The sequence below is a fragment of the Gallus gallus genome, chromosome 3 (assembly GCF_016699485.2).
Source record: "Gallus gallus isolate bGalGal1 chromosome 3, bGalGal1.mat.broiler.GRCg7b, whole genome shotgun sequence".
Taxonomy (NCBI): domain Eukaryota; kingdom Metazoa; phylum Chordata; class Aves; order Galliformes; family Phasianidae; genus Gallus; species Gallus gallus.
Window position 1 is genome coordinate 34380909 of NC_052534.1, and position 13084 is coordinate 34393992.

A 13084-nucleotide genomic window follows, 5' to 3' on the forward strand; every position below is an offset into this window, starting at 1 on the left:
TTCCTCCTGAAGTGTTTTTATTCTTAATTCTGCACAGACAGAACAAAGATGGAAATTCAGCTTCACAGTGTCTGTAAGTTATTTGAAGTTACAGAAGATACGGATATACCTTCCACTTTGCACAAGCAAAGCACTCACCTACTGCTTAAATATTCCTGTTTTCCAAATGCTACACTTAGCAGCAGCACTGCAAGACACATTTACTCAGAAGAGCTGATGAAAATATCTTGCATTTAAACGGGATGAAATTACAACTTTGCTTTGTTTTTAAGTTAAAGCAGCCCCCAAATGTTGTCATTAATTCTCCAAGACTGCGCAACACAGCATCAATTCCCAAATGTTTGACAAGTCAAAAACAAGGAGGTCATTGCTAACTGTGTACATAGTCACATACACACATACATGAAACAAAGAAAGGCTTATATACAGAATTAACAGACTCACTCTGAATTTCTCACTTAAATCTTCTAGGAAAACCAACATGATTTATCAGTTTCAGTTATCTCACATACTTACAGGGCACACTGCCATTTTTGGACCACCTTCTATTACACCGCATACATAGATTCCCCTGTAGTAGGGCTATGAATTGCTTCTTTCATTGCCAGTTTGTTTCTTTTCTGGATCAAAAGAACTGCCTTCAAATAACATTTTGTTTCTCATTCCTTCTTTAAGCATTCTTTGCCGAATTCTCTGCTGGGCTAAATTGTACCTGCAGTAAAACCTAGAGAGAGAGAGACAAAAAGAAAATGGGATTCAGTGCTTTATGTGCATGACAGTATCAAATCAGCGTTATTCAACCAGCTGAAAAGCTGAAACCACACACAGTGTTAGCAGACTTCATCATGAAATAATGCATAAAGAAAATACTGAGGTACCTGATATTTCTTTAAGGCAAACATTACTCAGCCATTGAGAAGGAGAATATACAATGTACAATTCCAATGGAAAATTCTCAGTTTTACAATCTGGACCATAACCTAATGAACATTTAGTATGCTGCCTTCATGATCAAGACAGAAGAAAAACAGCAAGTTGTTTTTTTGTTTGTTTTCCTTAATATATAGAAATAAGAATTCAGAGACACTGAATTTTTTTCCCTTAAAAGAAATTATCTGCTGGAGAAAAAAAAGAGGATAGTTTGCTAGGCAGGTTATTTTTGGTGTTTCAGAAACAGTGGGTAAGGTCACACAAGGATTGCATTGTACAAAGCAGCCAACAAAGGTCTGCCAAAATTCAAGGAGCATTTTACATACCAGTATCCTAACATTGTGCAAATAAAGCCACCGACTGCAAAGTCACAAGATCTTCTAACTCTACCTGAAACAAAGACAAAAACGCTCAAAAAATTAGAGAAATAACTTGGGTGACTTCCCATTATTCATAAAGCCCAACAGAAAATATGAATGAATTTATCTTTACAAATCAACACAAGGGAAGATGCAGAAGGTGTGAGTACTTACTAGTTGCTAAAAAGTGTCCAAGACCCACGACTAAAGATCCCAGAGAGCCATACAGCACTGATTCTCGTGCACACGGGACATTTTTAACATCAAGAAATCCTAGAAGTTTGAAGGACTATGAGGAGAAAAAAAACATACAAATTAATATTTCAATGAAAAAATGACTTTTGTAGAAGCCTGCCATGCCAATTTCACAGTAAAACTGACTCATCTTCGTAGTCAACAATAAACACTGGAGGATTTCTTGCTTCCAAGGATCTATTTATATTTGAACAAAAACAATTTATATTTGAGCAAAGGTGAACATGCACAGCTCCATCAAGAACTGTTAGGAAAGAGTTAGCCATTGATTTAGGCAACATCATTTTGTATAAGGCTGGTGATCTATCATTCCTACTGAAGATTATAAAGGAACTACTTCATTTCTTCCTTTATATTCCCCACCCCCAGAAAGGTAAGGGAGAAAACCCATAGGAGCCCAGTTCTTTTGTCCAAAACCAACCTACATCAGGACAGACAGGTATGGTCACAGCCAACCAGGTAAGGTTATGCTGTGTCATTTTAATAACTGAAAAAGTAAATGCGTTTAAAAGTAAATTTTTAAAAAGTGAAAGAAATTATTGGAAAAGATGCAGATACTGGAGAATCTTACACTGAACAAAGAATAAAAACATCATTCTTATCCTAATCCTATGTATAGGCACAGGCTGCTCAGGTAAATTCCTCTGTATACCACACATAGATTCTTAAATGAACCTACTGGTAAAAATTACTCAAATTAAACCATACACTGTTTCCAATTATAGCCTACACTGGCTTTTATATGTCATTTTTCTATTTAACCTTCAAATGGCAGTTACATGTAGCATTCATAAACACAACTGAACTGACAGAACCGTTTTTAATTTCACAGATGCCTACACTGGCTTCAGCACATTCTAAGTCTCCTAACTTGAATACCAGTCGTATGTCCCCACCTGACAGACATCCTCACATGTGCACACAACCAGGAATGGGAAACTGCCTCTATACAGGCCTCCAAGCAACACGGTCAGAACTAAGGTAGGTGAACAGGTTGCCCAAAGAGGCTGCGGATGCCCCCTCCCTGGAAGCATACAAGGCCAGGTTGGATGGGGCTCTGAGCAACCTGGTCTGGTGCAACCTATAGCGAGGGGGTTGGAACTAGATGATCTTAAGGGTCCCTTCCAAACCATTCTATGATTCTATTAACTAGAATAAATCTGCTCTTCTTTCTTCTCATTCATCTGCTAGATTTTGAAGATGGAATGTTGCAGAAAGCCACGTGGGAACGGCCAGCAGCTCTGGAAGCAGGTCAGCATCACCGTGACACTTGTGTGGCTGTGCTGACAGGGACACAGCCATGTGTCAGCAGCTGGATTTGTGGGCGGGTAAGGGAATCCCCACCAATAACTGTACCTGCGTCCTCTGTGGACAACCATCAGCTGCTCAACGTAATCCCCGCGTACAAGTGAGACGGCAGGGTCTATATAGGTCTAATCTCCTAATGAATAATTTCAAGCACCCTCTTATGGAAGGGGTCATCCGATACACTGCTGTTGTTGGCTAGGAAGGTACGGCGCTACATCTGTGCTGCATGAGGCACCCTTTTAAAATAGGCCTTCACCTGTTGCCGTACTGAAATCATCTGCAGTGGCTCCAGCCACTGCTAACTGCTGGGGATACAAGAGCTCCAGCGGCATGGCAGCTTCACCCAAAAAGAGACGGCCCGGCAGAACAGCACGCAAAAAAAAAAAATAAAATAAAATAAAATAAAAAAAAGAATCCATTCCCCTCCAACATTCTGCCGTCCTTTCCAACCTGGTTCCATCCAACCTCCCGCTCTGCCCCGATCCCTTCTCTGAGCACCGCGCAGTGACCGCTCTCCACATCCCGCTCAACAACCGCTTCCTCAGCGCTCAGGCCCCGGGCGCGCCTGAGCCGAGAGCCGGCAGCAGAGCGGAGCAGAGGGAGGCGAGAAACACCCGCCGCTTTCCATTACCTTCTCCGGCTCAGAGTCGCCCTCGCCCGCCATGCTGCGACAGCGCCGCGCCGGCCGCGCACCACCGAGAGCGGGCTGGGGCCGCGTAGAGCAGGCACGAGGAGCGGCCGCTCTAGCCGCCGCGTCTCTATGGTGCCCGCGCGGGGAGCGGGGGCGGGCGAGAGCGCCGGCGCCATTTTAGGTCTAGCGCTGAGATTCCAGCAAAATCCTTTGTTCAGTGAAATGGGTCACGGAGCAGGGGGCGCGCGCGCGTGCTCGCACCTAGAGGGCGGGGGCACGCGGGCGCGCAGCGGGGAGGGAGCGAGCGCTGCGCTGGCGTCCGGCCCGACTTTCCCTATCGCGCACCTCAGCCCGGTGCGGCCGGCGGCTGAGTACCCCACACCCCGTCCCGCCCCGTCCCCGCCATGCGCAGGGCAGCCCGTTCTCGCTGCTAGCACTGCTAGCGCTTACTGGCGCGGCCCCGCCGCTACCTACGGTGCTGCCCGAGCTGTGGGGTTGGCGGCACCGCGTACCGCCCAGCCTGCTGCCCTTAGCGGGCCGCTCGCTTTTTGTTGGTGCTTAGGACGCGCCTATCACCCACGCAGCTCTATCAGCCCTGCGCTGCGTCCCTTCTGCCTTCGGCCCTTTATGTAGAGGGAGAGTGACGCGGCCTCCTTGTGCCTCCCCCCGCCTTTGCTGTACCATAAATCTTCGAGTAGAGGCCCCCCGCTGTCCCGCGGCCTGAGGCCCAGCCCCAGCCGGGCAGGGCTCAGGAGTGAGAGGAAACGTGGCAAACGCTCGGGAGCGCCCAGAGGGAGAAGGAGGTGGCTGAGGCTGCCTGTACGTAGCCATGTGCTCTGCCATAGCCGGTAGCTGGAGCGGGCTGAGGGTGCCAGTCAGGGCGGTAACGCAGTGCTGGAGTGCATCGGGAAAAGGTGGAGGGAAGGACAGGGGATGAATTGTTCCAATAGGTGCTTTTGAAAGAGGCCTTGTTTGACTCATTTACAACTAAATCACAAGTAATGTGTTCAGTGGGGATAAATCAAGTTGACCTACTAGAAATAATGCCTCAGACGTATAATTTTGCCTGTAGTAAGATCTGAAAAGGTAAAGGGTAGAATCACAGAATCATAGAATGGTTTGGGTTTGAAGGGACCTCAAAGCCTGCCCAGCCCCAACCCCCTGCCATGGGCACGGCTGCCATCCTCCAGCTCAGCTGCCCAGAGTGCCATCCAACCCGGCCTCGAGTGCCTCCAGGAATGGGGCACCCACACCTTCTCTGGGCAGCAGTGCCATCAGCTCTCTGCCCTCTGAGTAAACAACTTCTAAGCCTAAATCTCCCCTCCCTTAGCTTCAAGCCATTCCCCCGTTGTCCTGTTGCTTACTATCTGTGTAAAAAGTTGATTTCTCTCCTATTTATAAACTCCTTAAAGTATTGGAAGGCCACAGTAAGGTCTCCCTGGAGCCTTCATTTCTTCAGGCTGAACAAGCCCAGCTCTCCTAGCCTATCTTCATAAGAAAGGTGCTCCAGCTCACAGATCATCTCTGTGGCCCTCCTCTAGGCCAACTCCAACAACTCCAAGTCTTAGTGTACCAGCAAATGGGCGCTGATACAAGTTCCTATCTCCTAAGAAGTGAACCACCCCCTAGGTTCAGTTTAGGGCTTTTTCTATCTCAGCTATGAAGTAAAACAAGGATGAGAGATGTGAAATATTGCTCTTTCATTTAATATTATTTTTGGATGTATTTTGTTCTTTATGTTGAATAGAATGGTCTTTTGCACTCAGGGGAATTCAAGTTTATTTGAGCATATTCAGGATTCTGAAAAAAATGTCCTTTTACACAGAATGACTTTTGATATATTGCTAGTCGAAAAGCACTGTTCTACGTTTGTGTAGACTGTCTGAAAGCTCTGACTGATAGATCACAAACAGGTCTCAATCCTTCCCACTGGTCCCCAGTCTATAATTGTTTTATTATTATCTCTGTAGCCACGAGGTCATGCTCAGAATTCATGGAACGAACAGATCCAATACATCTACAGTTTTAAAAGGATGAGTAAATCTCGCTGGAACGGTGAGTTGTTAATATCTTTTTATCCTTAAAGTAATTTATATATGTACGAACATTGGACATTTACTATAATAAAATGTGGAAAACAAAATAATTGGCATAACCGCTTCTTGGAAGTTGTGATATATATTTTATCTTACTTGCTTTAAGAAACACCATATAATTGCATTTTACTACACAGCTGCAAGCACTGAAGAATATAGTAAGTATTCACAGGAGTATGTTAATGCATCTGAAATTAACAGGGCCACAGCATTGAGGGCACTGCTTTTACTGCTGATGGTATGGCCTGGCCTGCAGAGGTTAATATTTTGAATGAGATGAATAGAAGAATCTGATTTTTTTGCTTTAAAACAGAAAATTGGATTTGGAATGGATGTGCTATAGACTGGAGTACACAAATAGAACATCCTCTGTCTGAGTTGAGAGCAGGCAAAGAAGAAACACATATATCCCTTTTCCAAACAACATACCTTACACTGAAATACCCACTGGCAATAAAATTAACCTTCTAGTTTTTTTGCTCACCTGTTTATGATGCTTTGTCTTTGTTCTGCTGTATTTTTGCATTTCATAGCTTTGCTGGTTCTGTTTTAGAAGTCATCCTACGATTAGTAACTGTTATCCTTTGTGGAATTAGAAGTAGGCAGAGGGGTGCTTGGCATTGCTTGAGATCAGTGAGGATGTGTGAAATGGAGTCTCCTTAGCTTGAAAGTGGAGGGGCTGCTGACGTGACACGAACAGCATTGCATGTGTGGTTCGCTTTCCTTCCCTGTCTGTTTTGACCTTGCAACTCAGGGTGTGTGGTGAAGCAGGATGATGTCCTCAGGCCCTTAAGGAGGGCAGCGCTTCAGTCCTGCTTCTTTTCTCTTGACTTGTTTTAGAGACTGGAAGAGGGAGCTTCTCTTCTCATGCTGGGTTCATATAAAAATAAGTCGTTCTTAAAATAAAATTTATTCTAGTGGCTGAAAATAGAAGTCTCAGTCTGCTAGTTGATAAAATTAGACGTTAGAATTATATTCTTACTGGACCATAAATATTGTTTGTTACAATTTCAGTCAATTCTTATGAATTCAAAGTATCCAAAGTATGAAGAACTTTATTATTGTTTTGAGCAATTTATATCCTGTGTGGGGTTAATGTGAAATGAGTCTAGCTTGACTCAGTATTTTTAGACCAATGCTTGGCAAAGCATGCCAGCATTATTTACTTGCAGTGACAACAAATGAGCGTGTGCAGGCATGCATTAGTTGCATTTATGAGGGTACAGGAAATATGAAAGCTGCTGAAATATGCCCTCTACCTTGCCAAAATGATCTGCTGCAAGGGCTGCACTGAGCTTCTCCTAAACACTTGGTACCGCTGACCCAGCAGAGGCACATCCCAGAGTATCTGTGCCCTTGTACTCTGCAAGTGAGTCCTACAGGGAGGGAGGCAGAGCAAGAGTATTGGCATACCAGCCTTCCTCCACTGGTAGCAACAGTATGCCATTTCTGGAAGCCTGGCACATCATGCATGCATTTGGAATTGCAGCTTTGTTTTTTTTTCCTTAAAGACATGACTGATATGGAAAGATACTTCTCCTTAATGACATTATTCTTTGATGGAAACTGCCTATGCATGCTCAGTTTTATCCATAATAGCAATCTGACTAACACTCACTCTTAGAAATTTGAGTTTTTTCCTACATTTATGCAGCCTTTATTTTCATTAGTTGATCAAAAAGTCATAGCACTTTTTGTTATTAAGCTGAGTCTGCCCACTTGTCCTTGAAATTCCTAGCTTGGGAGTGGTTTGGATCAGTTTTAGTGGTTTGGATAGGTCTTTGGCAACCATCCTGGTTCTGGCCCATCACCCCTCACCTCTGTGTATAAAGACCAGGCCACATAAGACTCTTGTTATTCCAGTGGTGGCAAACTGGCCACCACTTACTGCATATAGGGCAGTGGACAAAAGGTACTCCTGTCATACAGTGCAACCAGGAATCTGGCTTGTTGACTTCTTCTGTGCTAATTTCCTTCATCACGCTGAGCGCTTTCTTGAAGGGTCAGAACCTACTTAGTCTCGTCACCACTGGTCACGAAGGAAGGAACACGTTTGCTCTTTTGAGAGCAGTGCAGATTTAGATTGAGTGCCTGAAGTTGTTCTGTCACAGATGTTGTTAGGTAGCAGGCCAGCAGATTCCTGGGTTGGTGGTCAAGGCATGCCTTGAAACAAATTTTGATGATGTCCTGTAGGACGTTTTATCTGCCTTCATGGTCAACCTGGAGCTTCTTAAAGAGAAGTCAGGCAATTGCCTATGGTGACCAGGTGCCACTTCAGAAGCCACGAAAGCAACGGGTACTACGTTGCCAAAAGTCAGGAAGAGTGTGGTTATTCCACTCATGTCCCCAGTTTTCACGAGGGTGTTTGTCCTTCAGGAGGAGGTCATCATCTTATGGGATGCAGGTGTGTAGGAGTGTTGGTACTGTATTTTGCTAGTTCTGTGGTACTAAGTGCTTGCTATGATGGTTCTAGAGGTACCATCCAGCAGGTTATGTCAGAGTAACCACACCTGTGGGAGCAGAGTTGAAAGGAATGGGGCAATCACAAAGCACGTGTGTAGGCTACTTCTGCTGCCAAGGCAGTCAGGAATAACACTGTAATTAAATAAAACAAATTACCTTTTTTTTTTTTTCCTTTTCTTTTTCCCCAGCATTAGTGCTCATGAAAATTAAGTTTCAGCTGCAAGACAGTTTTATTCTGAACTGGCTTTGCTGATGGCTTCTGTAGGATGACTTTGCCTAAGTTATTCCTAGCTACCCATACAAATGATCTTTTTAGCTACAATATGCAAGAGCTGTTAGTTCAACACAGTCCTCTTAATGCCAAGGGAAAGAGGGCAGGCTTCTATGGCTTTATTTCTTCCGCCAAATCTCTAAATCTGTTTATCTTATTCAAACACCTGATTCAAAAAGAATGAGGAGCTTTTATTTAAAAAAGAAAAAAAAAAAGGCTTATATAAAACCTTAATAACTATAATTTCAGTTAAACTGCTGAAAGTAGAGCTACATTGAGAATTTCCTGACTTCTTAGTAGCAACTGGATTTAAGGATGTATCTGACTGAAAACTGAACTGATGTTTTCCTAATTAACCAACATCTTTTATGTGATGAAAATATTTCCTATTTTGTCTATAAAGCATTCCTTGAACGTATTAGTGGTAAATAGAAAGACACTAAGCTTTCTTATACATCATTATAATCCACTCCAAGCAGATAATGGTAATATTTTCGGGGGGTTTTGGTCCATTTTTTTTTCCCTAAGTTACAACTTTGTAGCATGTAGAATGTGTGTTCTGAAATTGAAGTCATTAGGGGATGTCTGTTACTTCTGAGACAAATCTGAATAATACTATAATACTGCCCTAGTGATTGTAGGGTTATAGAAACAGGAGTGCGGAAGGGAACCTGGAAGATTTGCTAGTCCATTCCTTTCCCCCAGAGCTACTTTAGTTCTGCTGTCCCTTTCTTGTCTGTCTTAACATGTTTATCCAAGTGTTTTGTTTTTTTAACTTCCATGGAGAGGGATCCTCCCAGCTTCCCTTGGCAGTCAGTTTTCCAATTGTAATCAGATTGAAATTAGATTAGTAATTAAATTATTAGATAGGTACTCTAATAGGCTTTAGATTACTCATCCGAATTACAGATCAACTTGCAGAAAATCAATTATTATTTTATAAATCTGCCACATTTTGGTCGTATGACTTTTTGGCATGTGGGTTTTTTGTATGTTAAATTTCTACAAGTGAAATCACAGTCTTTTTCATTAAAAACTGGATTTTGCCATGGTTCTAAAGCTATGAACGTTACATATTCAGGTCCCACAGATCAGATTATTGCCACTTTTATTTCTGCCAAAGATTCCCAGAAGCATTCTAATTTTATCCAAATAGAGTAGCTGCCCTGAGGTTTCCCTCATGAGCAGTGTGAGGGGGGGGATTATTATGAACTCTGAGCCTCGTGTTCTATGTCATATGAGTGTGTCTAGTTTAATCTTTATTAATTTGTCAGGGAATAAAGAAAACTAGATTTAATGAGATATTTCTGTAATTGCTTCTTTTGGGATGTGATTTTGAAAATTCTTAACAAGCTGAAGAGCCAGTAAGAAATTTATTTAGAAATAAACTATTTAAAAACTACTGTGAAGTTCAGAGAGAAAAAAAGTAATCTATTGAAGGCTGCTAAATACTCAGGTGCCCTCTCAGGCTTAAGAATTCCCTCACCAGGAGGTTGCAAAGGTATTGTGAGGAAGTATTACTGTGTGTTTCTCCTGTCCTTATGCTTTTCCCTGTATATCCAGCACTGGCTAAAGTAACTTTTTTATTACCATTGCTCTTGAATTTTAGCTGAGATTAAATCTCAAGGAAGGGAAAGAATGTTCTTACTGCATTAATATACTAAGGTCTTTGCAACTGGTTCATTTTTAACACAGGCAGCGCTAGAATATAATGGTATCACTGAAGTGAAGGATAAGAGAGGAGTGAAGTAGTGTTCCAGAGCTGCTGTGATGCTGTGATCTGCATGCATTGTGCTGTTAAAGTGGGTGTATAATTACCACTGTACAGGGAAAGAGGCTGTTTCTGAGGAGCAGAGTATGTCAAAGTAGACACTCAGACAACTGGGAAAGATGTCCAGAAACGATGCAATGTACAAAAAGAAAGAAAAATAAGTGATGTGTCAGGTACATCTCATTGTATCTTTTTATTTCCTTTCTTTCTTTTTTAATTGTAGGAGTTTTTTGGTTCTAGAGTAAGTTTCACTGACTTTTCCCCACCTTGCTTGGTGACACGAGTGTCCTCTTGCACCCTGCCAGATGCCAAGTGCTTTGTTCCATTGGAACTAACGGAGCGTGCTCTTATGACAGCTGCATCCAAGAGATCTTGAGTGAAGAGGAGTTGTGCTGGGCTGCATATGAAATATATAGTATAGTCAATGTATGTAAGTAACAAAACTTCTTTATTTTTTAATAAAACATAAGAAAAGAGAGCAATGAAAACATAAAACTGGTGGGATATTTGACATTTTTTATTTGGTGAAACTAATACATCAGCCTGGTTCAGTGGCAATGGCTGCAATTCTTAGTGAGTTCTAAAGGTGTTCGTCAGAGATGTTTGATGAAATTTCACTCTTCCTGTGCTTCATCCTTGAAAACAATTGTTCACAAATGTATGTACTGCCTGAAAGCAATGACAGGAATAAGGTGTGGTTGTGAAATGGGGGCTGTCTTTCTCTTATGAAAGCCTAGTAGCGAGACATGAGCACATTTTCCTTTAAGCTGAATGTCTCCATGCATTTGCAACCCTGTGAGCCATTTTTGCCTCTTCGTGTTCTGGCACAAATTTTCATTTTGATTTCATAAATGACTTGGTTTCATGTTGCAAATCATAGAATCTTCTTGGCATTTTACCCTAAGACACCTTACTTTGGAAAAGTAAATAAATGTTCCCAGAATTGGCATCCATACATTTAAAAAAGCTGCTGCAGTTGGTGACAATTCAGTCCCTTGAACTTTATGAAATTCACAGCTTAGAAGACAATTTGCAAACATTATCAGTTTTTAAGTTTTTGATTTGACTGTGTGTGTGTGTGGCAGGTGCAAGAGGCAGAATCAGTGCTGCACTGTGCCCTCCCCCACACAACATTCCATTGTCGCCTATGTAGTCCGCAGTCAAGCTATGCGCAATCAACTCATGAAAAATATCACTACAAATCATATAATAACATTAAAAGTTTACCAGCTTGTGGGGTTGCATTACTAGCTGTCCAGGGTCTCATGCTGCCTGCAGGCTGTGAGATCTGGCACGTACATATTTCTCTACGTGGTAAATTTTCTGCTGCTTTCTGAGAAGGCTCAGAGATTAAAAACTTCCAGTGCTTTTCGACGCAGTGAGAAATGTTGCTCTCTTTCTGTTGCCACACTGTGACCTGGCTAGGTCAGCCTTCTGGTGACTGCCTACCTGGGGCTGTGACCTCCTGTCACATTTTAATTTTGGAGAATACTAGTTTCCTAGCATCAGGTGCTGGGCTAAAGTCACTAATCTCTATGAGTTTACAGAGCACCTGATGTGAGATGGCTGGTGGCAGAAGCTGTTGGTACTCCGAGAGAAGTATTTGGGAAATGGTAGGGCAGCTGGAGCTGTCTGGGCTTCTGGGGCAGTTGTTCCTTGGGGCCTGGTGGGAGCTGTGTGCGTGCTCTATTCAGCCATGCTGCTGGGGAAGCCCTTGGAGTCTCCCTAACATTACTGGTGGGTTTGTCCTCACCCGTGCCGTTATCCTCATCAGTGAGATTGCCAGCTGTTTAGTGAATTCAGTTGCAGAGCTCTTGGGCATGGGCATTCTCTGGTTACCAAGCTGTGCAGAGGACTCGTTTAATTTATGCTGATAGTTTTATTTTTCCAGTATGTTGAACTGATGCCTTCTCAGTACTCCTGCAGGAACAAGAGTAGAAACTAAACATACACTTCATTACTCTGCTTACGAACTGTTTAAAATTCTTAGAGAGTTGGATATAACTTATGTCTAATAGATTGGTTTTTCTGGTCCGCTAAAGCTAAAATGGCCTAACATCAATCAGAGGCAGCTGGTGATAGTGAGTTATTCTTCCAGTTCTGGAGAAGTCTGTGTTGGCAGAAAGCTGCACGGCTTACTTCATCTAGTCCTGTGCTTCGGAGAGGAAAGAGGGGCCATTTCTTAGACGAGGAAGGGAAAAGAGTGCTTATTTTGATGAATGGTCCTTCAGAGTGCATCTTGGGTTTACAACAGTGTAATTCTGAATAATAGTGTCAGTACCATCTGATTCCCTCTCATCCTTGCTCCTGGGAATGGCATGTATATTTTATAGTTTCCTTTTTACATTTGTTTAGCTCTTATGAGGGTACTTGAAATTAATTGATCGAGGTGATTGTTGTGATACAGCACTTTATCCTAAATCTCTCTTTTTTTTTTGTTGTTCAAAGACTTGTTCATGAGTATTAAAAAACTGGTGTTATTCGGAGTTCTGCTTTTTCCAACCTAATTGTAGGCATGTCCAAAGTAAAAGGAGGACATGAGGTGGTAACACTGATCTGTTCCTTGATGAAGACGATCACCTCACAGACAGGGACACAGACGAAGCAGAAAAGTGTAATGCCTTCTTGCAGCAGCAGCCAGACTCCACCCCCTACTTCTCCAGCCTTTATTGAATATCCCATCTGTGGTGATTGCTTGTAGAACCATTATCAAGTTTCCCTCCAGCTACCATTTCCCACCAACTCCTTTTAAAGGTGCGTTTAAACAAACCATGCTCCAGCTCCTTCCCCTTTTCAGTTATCTCTTCAGAAGCAGTATAAAAGCAGTCTTCCACTACTGTTTCACCTGGGCAAAATATCTGAGCCATCCAGGCTGCTTCCTTCTCTCTACAGGCAACAGATCCAACCCTGGTGAGGGCATGTGACCCAGAGCTCTGGGGTGTTCCTGAGCTCTCAAGATGGTAGTTGAAGCTCCCAGCAAGGCAGTCAGACAAAAAAAAA

General features: G+C 42.8%; 1 protein-coding gene and 1 long non-coding RNA gene across 23 annotated transcripts in view; one reads left to right on the top strand and one right to left on the bottom strand.

The window, feature by feature from the left end:
- COX20 (COX20, cytochrome c oxidase assembly factor) lies at window positions 1-4341 on the bottom strand. 8 transcript variants are annotated; one of them, XM_046938830.1, is made up of 5 exons: window positions 4165-4233; window positions 3109-3189; window positions 1464-1578; window positions 1257-1320; window positions 1-724 (listed from the first exon to the last, which is right to left on the bottom strand). In XM_046938830.1, exons 2-5 carry the CDS (start codon window positions 3127-3129, stop codon window positions 583-585), a joined length of 342 nt encoding a protein of 113 aa, XP_046794786.1. In that variant the 5' UTR covers window positions 3130-3189; window positions 4165-4233; the 3' UTR covers window positions 1-582. The 8 variants fall into 8 exon arrangements, with proteins under 8 accessions (XP_046794786.1, XP_046794785.1, XP_015139435.1 ...); XM_046938829.1 differs by lacking the exon at window positions 4165-4233 and adding an exon at window positions 3996-4084; XM_015283949.4 differs by lacking the exon at window positions 4165-4233 and adding an exon at window positions 3958-4084.
- LOC121110493 overlaps window positions 4223-13084 on the top strand; it is a 16425-nt gene continuing 7563 nt past the window's right edge. For 3 of the 15 annotated variants that reach the window (XR_006938722.1, XR_005858991.2, XR_006938724.1), the window contains exons 1-3: window positions 4223-4302; window positions 5454-5538; window positions 10308-10514. This is a non-coding gene — a long non-coding RNA (uncharacterized LOC121110493). Of the gene's footprint in view, window positions 4398-5453; window positions 5539-10307; window positions 10515-12597; window positions 12839-13084 lie in introns of all 15 variants that reach the window. The other 12 variants (XR_006938725.1, XR_006938726.1, XR_006938728.1 and 9 more) reach the window with 7 other exon arrangements.

Bases quoted from the DNA above. Each gene is read 5' to 3' on its own strand.
- COX20 (XM_015283947.3), bottom strand. From the start codon at position 4,326: ATGGCAGAGCACATGGCTACGTACAGGCAGCCTCAGCCACCTCCTTCT. The intron at 1,579-4,164 runs GTACAGCAAAGG...TTCTCCTCATAG, and splicing joins CCTCTACTCGAAGATTTATG to TCCTTCAAACTTCTAGGATT. The intron at 725-1,256 runs GTATGTAAAATG...CTCTCTCTCTAG, and splicing joins TGCACAATGTTAGGATACTG to GTTTTACTGCAGGTACAATT.